Consider the following 9,524-nt stretch of genomic DNA (forward strand, 5'->3'; position numbering starts at 1 on the left):
CTTCTGCAGCTCGACGGCGATTATCCAACCGTTGCAAAAGTGTTGCACAGGCATCTACTGTTGCAGGAGTTTCGTGATTTATCATTGACTCGTCGAGTTCCGCATTGATGCCTTCCATCAAAGCCTCAATCCGAGAGACTTCATCCATCCCTGACTCGGCAGCATATCTTTGAAATTCGGCAAAGTAATCGGCGAAGGTTCGATTTCGTTGACGGATGTTCCTAAGGTTCCTTCTAGCCGTGCGCATTCGATCAGGGTCCCCGAACGCTGTATCTAGGATTTCATAAAACCGCAACATGGAAGGCAAAGCGATGCCTTCTTCTCCGACGTATTGTAAGAACTGATTAGCGGCAACACCCTCTAATCGACTGAATGCATAGGATAACTTGGACTGTAGTGTGGGAAAGCGGTCGGCGTTTCCCAATAACTTAATCCTCATTTGTTGTTTGAATAGGTGTAATCTCTCTCGATCGCGGTCTCCCCTAAACACCTCAGGATCTGGGAGCTTCTCTGACCGTTGAGTCGTAGCCACAATAGGTGGTATTGGAGGCGCAGGTGGGACATCATCACCACCAATCGGTTCTTCGTCAGGGGCCACGACCTCAACAGCGACCCGTTGAGCTCGAGCAGTAGCAAGGTCTCGTTCAAACATCTCCCTTGCATTCCCAGCCTCCCTCTCCACTTCCTGTAGGTCCGTTGCATACTGAGCAAGCCCATGTTGGGCACGTTGGAGAAGTGCATAAGCTTCTATCCCGACATTATTGTCTACATCTGGGTGTTCTTGGAAAAAGGCTTGAAGGGCCTCGCTTAGCTGTTGATAATCAATAGGGGCATGTCCCGACATCGTATGCTATGGTGTTGTATTGGTTGGCGATAGAGGACGGAACCTAGTGTAACGGGGGTCTATGGGCGTGAGGACTATAGTGCCAAAGAATACAACCGAGGCGGGAACGTAGCAATAGGTATTCTTGGCTATGGACTATGGGGTGGCTATATCTGGTATGACAAACCAGTTGGGCCCTATGGCGAGACGTAGAACAAACGTAGTATTCGTGGAGTAGATACAAGAGGTTCCGTAAAGAGAAAAGGAAAGGAAAGAAAACATGAAAAGGCACGAGGCAACACCCCTTTATATATCCAGCTCCTAATCCGTTGATGACTCATACCTCGCCTAATGGAAACCAAAAGAACACAACAGAAAACCCATTACAAATCCTAGTCCAACTGCACAATGCTTTCTCTTCACGTTCCAATCGATCATCTTAGCCAACAAGTACTATTGCCGTTACAGCAGGATGCTATCGACGACTTAGACCCCAAATACCTGAGGAAATATCCTTTGGGTGTTGGGGTTGCTGACCCGAACTTTGTACAGGGAGTAATCTGGACGCCTGCCGGGATAGCAGCCAAGAGAGCTGCTGACGTACTCGCGGCTGCTGGTGGTGGAGGCGGTGGTGGAGGCGGTGGTGGTGGTGGAGGCGGTGGTGGTGGTGAAGGCGGTGGGGGTGATGGCGCGCATCATTAGTTTTCTTTAGGATAATCTCGCGTCTGTCTTTCTGCTCAACGAATGCTTACCTCTGGATAGGGGTTTGTATTGTTTTCTGAGCACTTGCGAGTGCTATTGGCATCATTACTCTTCTTTGGTATAATCTCTCGTCTCTCTTTCTGCTCAACGATCGCTTACCTCTGAATAGCGGTATGTCTTGTTTTCTGAGCACTGGCCAGTGCTCCTGGGATTTGGTTCGGTGCTATTTGATGTCTAGATCTCTTTATATGAATAGATGGGTTTCATCGTTTTATATTTTCTTATATTAGATTAGATTAGATTAGATTTGATTACGTTCTTCCATTTCTTCTTAATTGAATTGCAATCGGCTCAAACTTCTACATTGCTCTCAGAGCACTCGTTATCGCTTTAGAAAGTGCAGTAAAACGAGTGATTAGAAAGGACTCGGATGCGGGTGAGCGGACCGGGATGCGGTGGAGCGGATCGATACCATAGGAGGTTAGCGGTGAAAATTCTTCTCGCTTGGCGACGAAAACTCTGTCGCCAAGCGTTGATTTTTAATCAAAACATGCAGAAGAATGCTCCTAGAGCATATTGGATACTCCTGCCAGCAAGCAGAATGCCTCTCAACAAGCGATCCGCAGGTTCTACACCTCTTTCCACAAAGCGACCACGACTCCCAGTACTACCCGAAGAGCATGATGATTCACAGACTGACGGGTCTGAAATACCATTCCGAGCATTGACCGCACTGTCAACTAACACTCGGAGTAGTCAATCGACCAGAACTCGGAGCGGTCAGTCGACCACCGCCCCAATAGCGCGTAAAGGGCTTCTCCGTTCTACCGACACATCGACTGGAAGAAGCAGCACTAGAAGGGTAGAATTCCATCTCCCCGATGGCAATACTGGCAGCGTTGAAGTGCAAGAGGTGGAGGAAACCGCCGATACCAGCCACTCGGAGTACGAAGACTCCTCAGAGAACGCCCAGGAGAGCTCTGAAGAGAATCTGGATGACGTGGAAGAAGAATCTCAAGCTTCCACCCAGCAGAGATCCCAGAGTACGGGGAAGAGGCCTCGTACAGTACAGCCGACTACTGCCAGAGCACTGGGCAATGCTCGGAGGAGACCAACCGGAGCGGTAGCGGAGGTTATTGCTTCCTCCGACGTGTCGGTGGATGTGGTACAGGTTCGACTCCATCCCACTCATTAATGTTAAGGTCAAAACGCTAACGTTTCAGAGGGGAGCACGTCCGGGTGCAAATGTAGTACGGAGAGTAGCTCCCACTTCGGCACCCAGACAGAACGCATCCCAGTGGGCGCCCACCGCATCCTACAAACCCACTCCGGCACCCAGCCAGGAAGCATCTCAAAAATCATCCCCGGCATCTCAGGGAGCATTCTCGGCATCTCAGAGAGCACATCCGATATCCTCACAGCCCATGCCTTCTTCTATACCTGTTTATTCTCGTGATATTGACTACAGCTCTTCTTCACGGCACATCGATCTTTCCTCGATTCGTTCGAGGTACGGCGATTCCTCACCCATTTACCGCCCTTATCGTGCTTCCCCGCCTCTTGAGGGCGTTGGCAAGAGCTCTATGAGCAGTCCCCGGATTCCCTCAAGCGCTCAGGTAGATTTACCAGAAGCGCAACCAAGAGTCTACGATATTGCACAGCTTTCGTCCTCAATTAGGGAAGGAAATGCTCCTATGCCAGAAAGCGAGGTTAGTAGTATTCCCGATAGCACTGACAACCGCTTTGAGAGCACAGTTAACATTCATGGGAGCAACCTATCTCAGAGATCCCTATTACCTAGCTCGAGGAGTGCAAACGTTCTCTCAGTGCAAGCCCAGAGGATTGAGAAGGAGTGCAGCAGGCTAATCGGGGACCACACCTTTCTACATGAGCCTTTTCCACCTGCAGCGAGGCTTTCGGTCCTGGTAGTAAACATGTGGGCAGCTGCCAGTCGCAGGGTGGGATATACGGCGGATCTCGACGAGGTTGTTGTCAAACAGGTGAATGCTCTCGTAACGTTGACGAGTGCTCTGGAAGCATAATTGACAAAGATAGGTCAGAAGTCTACACTCCTGAGTGCGTTCGCACTTGATGCACGAGGTTAAAGGGCGTCTGATGGATACGACCATCTATGGCCTTGGAAAGCTCTCGAGTCCTGAGGCGAAGGCTGCTCAAGTAGAGTATCTTTTGAAGAATGATCGCTTCTTGAGTTCTGCGCAGCATTATGAGGTATGATCAATCCCCAGAGAGCATCCGGGGGTACTAATAGAGCACTCGGGTGTTAATGCTCGGAGAGCACCCGGACACCAGGAATGCTTGGAGAGCACTCGCGAACGCTGCTAACAGATACTAGACCTACCGTCTACGGTTTCTTGCACCAGAGATTATCGACATATTGTACTAGAAATACTTTGATGCGGTCAGGATGCGAGGGGTGAAAGACCCCGAGTTCCTTGAGCGGATTACCCCTACCTTTATTTGCCTGATATCGACTGCTATTTCGCATGGCATTCGGGCATGGTCAGCCGGAACATACGTGAAGCCTGACCATTTCCAGTCACAGAATGAGAGTCTTGTTAGTAAGCATCCCCGATCCTCTCACATCCCCTTACAGCTATAGCTAGTGCTTTGAGAGCAGTGACGGGCGCTCCCAGAGCTATAGTGTATCTCCACGCTGACATTGAATACGAGTAGAAATGTTCAACAGGATGAGCAACACATGGAAGGGGAGGAATAGGCAGAAACAGGAGGCAACGTTGGAGGTGATCAAGGATAACCTTCAAGAAAAGGTGTGCTATAAGAATGGATGCTACAATGGTGGGGTGCTTTTCGAAATACGGAGGCTAACCTTTATAAATACGAGAGAAGAAGGGCATCACTATCGAGTTGATACCCGAAGATGGATTCAGCGAGGACGATGAAGCGTTAGCGGCGGATCTTGCAACATTCCGGAATGCTCGAAGAGCACCCCCGAGTGCTCCAGGGGATATCTCTTGTTCCGACAACGGTAACGGCCAGGAAGAGATGGTTCACGCTCAACTTCGGGGCATTGAAGTGGAAGATGAAGGGGAGGGGAGGGATGAAGAGGAGGATCGCGAGGAAGGCGAGGAGGAATATGATCTATAGCGTACCGGCGAGTGCTTTGGAGAGCAGCGGCGGGTGCTTTGGGGAGATTCCTATATACCTGTATTATATCCAATTGGCGATTTCTAGACGTTTGTAGTGTTAGTATTTAGTAATAGAATTACGGTTCTGGATGCTCTGCAAAGCAGTGCCTACTAAAGCAAACAGTAATATGTCTGATAAAAACAGGGCGCTGAAAGGTAAAATGCGGTGCCTCGGGCGTCGCGGGAGCAGTCGGGAGTGCTCCAGAAACATCAGCGATATGCGCAGGAGGCGTCAGAGAGCTCCAGGAGCGCCCAGGAGATAGGTAGTGATCTCAGGCGAGAAAGCATTCCATCGGGAGAGAGTCACGCAAGGGAGCCTTTAGTCGGGATAGCGTCAGGCGAGAGAGCATTCTGTCCGGATAGCGTCAGGAGTAAAAGCATTCCATCGCGAGAGCGTCCGGGAAGGAGTACACCTCCGGGATAGCGTCAGGCGCGAGCTCACCCCGTCAAGGTGAGCGTATTGCTCTCGGGACGCACTAGCTGCACTACTGCGCGCCTGGGTGCGCAGGGTAAACTGGTGCTCGCCAGGCCGGAACACTATGCGCCAGGTGGCGCCAGGAATGTTCCTTGATTCTCTGGAGAGGCAGTTTGTCTACCGAGTGCCCAGGGCGCCTAGAGCGTCCAGAGCGTCTGCCGGAGGTTACGGGTTTGCTGTTGTACTACCGAGTAGAATCTACTTGATCGTTCTCATTAAGACTTGAGAGAAACGGATAGTTGGGCGGGAAGGATCCTGAGTACCTATACTCCAAGGGATTCCGTTCCGCTGCTCCTACTTCCTTACTAAGTTCTGGTGGATACCTTCTAGTGGAAGGGAAGCAATACGACCACTACCCCGATTCTCTCTAAGCGTTAGCAGGTATTTCCAGTTCCGAAGGCAACCACCCTTAGTCAAAGCTTTTTGTAACACCTGCAGTCTTGGTTGTCGCACAACCGGGACCTGCATGAATGAGCTACTGCTCAGGTGTAAGCTTAATCGTTGCTTTAGAGCTCATCACTTATTGTAGACTTCCCAGGCATAGTCCCTGCCACTACCGGCGGACTTATCATGCTCGGAGGATATAGAGCATCGCCGAGCACTCAGAGCTTCACTCTGGCTGGCCTTCTAATCATTGGTGAGGCATAGACTCGTCAGTCATTACTTCCATGAATAGATTCTCTTCCTAGTGCTCAGAATGTAGTTGCTCTGACAGCTAGTAGCTAACCACACTGCCGGTACTTGCATGTCACTGTGCAACTGGTTTCTATCAATGACTCTCAGCATGTAACCGGTGAAGTTAAGGGACAACGCGGGTGTTGTGCGGAAGGACACAATAGTGGTTAAACTATTAAATCGTCAGCCTGATTTCGAGGCGGAGAGAATTCAAAGAATTTAGACAAGAAACGGGAGCAGAGAAAGCTAGATTCTAATGTCTATATTATATGTATCGCTTGATTGATTAAAGTCAGAAGAAAGAGAAAAACAGCCCGATATTTATACAAGAACCGTGTCCCTGCCGACCGAGAAAGAAAAGGAAACTAAACAGGTGGGAAAGCCATTTGACCCCAAGAAACTGCCAAGAAGTATGGAAACAGATAGCAGAGTGTCGGTTGCGTAAGCATCCGATCACATACATAAGTGTATGACTCAATATTCCAACATAGGAAAATAATACCCGAGATGACAACCCATATGTAAAGTAGAAACGTAATAGAAACCCAAAAAAAAATAGTTAACAGTATAAACCCTATATTCTTTATGAAATGACTCGTAATGAAATGTATGGAGATAAACAGATATCAACGAAGTAAATGAAAGAAACAAAGTTCACCGTAAATTCCAACAACTGGGCCCTGTGTGTACTCATACACCAGACAGTTGAGGTGGCTTCGTTACACCGTACCAGGGCTACGAGTACAAGGAGTGCAGAAAACTCAAAAAACAGAACAAGACAAGGGACAGAAACAGGAGGAGATCAGGCAGGGATAATTCAGCATTGGTAGTTATTAACGAATCATCCACAACAGTATGCATGTTACGCACCGAGACCTCACCTTCCCTGCCCATTACCTGGATTCTTGACTCTGGAGCTACTTCTCATATAACATATTTCAAAGATCAACTCTTCAACATCCGTCCTCACACCAGCACAGTTCGAACTGCTGACGGCACTACTTACGCTGTCCCCGGATTGGGAATACCTAGTTTTGAATGCTACTTTCCCAATGGATATAGATCCACCTTTGTCCTCACCGACATGCTGCTGGTCTCAAGTATGGTAAATGTGGGATTGGTCTCAGAAACCGTACTCGACAAAAATGGGTTTAGAACAGAGTCAGGAGGAGGAAACAAATTGGTCACGAAAGAAAAGAAAGGAATACTTTGGGAGAATTGCATAAGGGACTTTGGAATATACAAGTAGTTAGCAATACAGTTTGCTTGACCACTTACTCTGAATGGCATCAAGCTCTAAGCCATCCTGCGACACTAGAAAAAAAGACATCCATAAGCTACCCCTCAAACCAGAAACATTCCATTGCAGTCAATGCGAACTATCAAAGGGTGTACACAAGAAACCTGCACCAATTAGTACAAGATTCCAGCGAGTATTCAAACTAATCTACTCTGTCTTATCTGGAAGATTCGGTGCACAATCGCAAGGAAAAGCCCTGTACTACATGTCTCTGATTGACGACTATACCCGCTTCTCCTGCATATATCTGCTAAAACAAAAAGACGATGCGATAAAAACCATCAAAGACTACATCACAAAAATCGAGAAACAGTACAATACTATAATACTGAGATTCGGAACTGATGGTGGTGGCAAATACGACAACAAAGACACAATGAATTCCTTCAACACACAAGGAATAGTCCACGAACAAACTCCTCAATACATCCCTGAATCAAATGGAGTTGCACAATGATTCAATAGGACGATAACCAGAATGGTCAAGTGCATGATCATAGACCATCCAAAATCGTTATGGGGTGAAGCATACTCAACAGCTATCTAGCTCCAAAACAGGCTACCTCATAGTACGCCAAAGGGAAAGAACCCCTTCACAGTCCTAAAAGGTTCAAAGCCTAGTATCCAACACCTTCAACCATTCGGAAAGAAATGCTATGTCCACATGCCAGAAAACTCTAGGCCACTAGTAGCAGGAAGCAAACTAGAATCCCGGGCACAAGAAGGAATCATTGTCGGATACTCAGACAGTACCAAACACTACCGCACCTGGATAGGATCACAGAATAGGTTAGTTGTAAGTCGAGGCGTCGCATTCCCACCTCCCTAATCAGGGGAAGTCTCTGTGGAACTTGACTACACCCCTATTCTGAAACCAGAGGCGGCACCTGCAGCAACAGACGATGGATACGAATCAGAAGACAGGCCTGATCAAGAACCGGAATCGTTAGCCCTCGAAGAAAACCTTGAAAGAGACGCAAGTAGACTGGTGGCTGGGCTTACGAGGCCCACTCCTGGACATCACCTTGAAGAAAGCAAACAGGAAGCTAATCAGGAAAACACAGAAACACATTTCCTGGAACCACCAAGGAAAGCAAAACCCTGGATGCCAACCACCAAGAAAGAGAAAGAATCTGCAGTCCCACATCCTGTTACAACAACAAGATCAAATTGGATCCGTGAAAGAACGGAAAAACAAGCATCACTAGACATCAAAGAGAAAAGGAAAGAAATCCGACAGAAAATATCGGAATTAGGAACTACCTATGACAAAGAGGTATCAGAAATACTAGCCGACGAAGATATAGACGAACAAACCAAGTAACTAGCGAGAGAAGCAGCCAGTCTAGACCACAAAAAGGACAAAGTAAGACTTCAAAGCCAATACGACAACTTGGACCCTAGCATACATCGGGTACACCTAGTAACTGAAGCTACCACCTTCAATCAAGCAATGAAAAGCGATGATCAACACCTATAGGGGAAGGCAATACAGATGGAACAAGATGCTCTTGACAAGGCCTACACCTGGGACATTGTCGACAGACCAACCAACCGAGCAGTCGTCAGAGGAAAATCGGTATTCAAGGTAAAACACAAAGCGGACAGAACAATCGAAAGATACAAAGCTAGGTACATCGCCAAAGGCTTCACCCAAGTACAGTATACAGACTATGATGAGACATTCACCCCCGTTGCCCGATACGATTCCCTACGACTCCTACTAGCACTAGCTGCACACAATGGCTGGATACCACAACAAATGGACATCAAGTCAGCCTTCCTATATGATATACTTAAGGAGGAAATCTACATGGAACTACCTGAAGGCCACGGGCATGACCATAAGGTTTGTAAACTTCGCATATGGATATATGGACTAAAACAATCACTCCGTGAATGGTATACTTACCTAGCAGACTCCCTTCAAAGGAAAGGATTTGTCCCAGCCAAATTCGACCCATGTGTCTTCATAAATAAGAAACACCAACTATACATATCGGTGTATGTTGACGACATCATGATATTCGGACCCGACTCCCCATTCAGAAACGAAATCAGACAACTACTCAGGACAGATTTCGAATGTACCGATCTCGGTAATGCGAAATTCCTACTGCGAAGAGAAATAACGGTAACAAGAAATGGCATCACGTTACCCCAACTAGCATACATCAACAAAATCCTAGACAATTTTGGAATGAATAACTGCAAACCAGTCGGCACACCACTCGAATCAAACCTGAGTCTCCATAAAGGGGAACTGGAAAACCAAATCGAGAAACCAACTGAGTATCTCTCCATAATTGGATCACTGATGTACGCCAGCATAGCAACCAGACCTGATATTACCCACACCGTTACCGCCCTCTCTCAGTACTA

The 9,524-nt window shown here is 47.6% G+C and overlaps 2 protein-coding genes across 2 annotated transcripts; both read left to right on the top strand.

The window, feature by feature from the left end:
* Positions 1-2,075: 2,075 nt before the first annotated feature.
* Positions 2,076-2,720, top strand: LAJ45_07741 (uncharacterized protein; the record flags this gene model as incomplete). Its single annotated transcript, XM_046117296.1, has 1 exon — positions 2,076-2,720. The coding sequence occupies one exon, from the start codon at positions 2,076-2,078 to the stop codon at positions 2,718-2,720; it is 645 nt and encodes a 214-aa protein (XP_045969592.1).
* Positions 2,721-3,950: 1,230 nt separating this feature from the next.
* On the top strand, positions 3,951-4,651 carry LAJ45_07742 (uncharacterized protein; the record flags this gene model as incomplete). The annotated part of the gene is made up of 3 exons (XM_046117297.1): positions 3,951-4,104; positions 4,220-4,314; positions 4,391-4,651. 3 exons carry the CDS (start codon positions 3,951-3,953, stop codon positions 4,649-4,651), a joined length of 510 nt encoding a protein of 169 aa, XP_045969593.1.
* Between the last annotated feature and the right edge of the window lie 4,873 nt (positions 4,652-9,524).

This window comes from Morchella importuna (genome assembly GCF_003444635.1).
Source record: "Morchella importuna strain M04M26 chromosome Unknown Morimp01GS025, whole genome shotgun sequence".
Lineage (NCBI taxonomy): Eukaryota > Fungi > Ascomycota > Pezizomycetes > Pezizales > Morchellaceae > Morchella > Morchella importuna.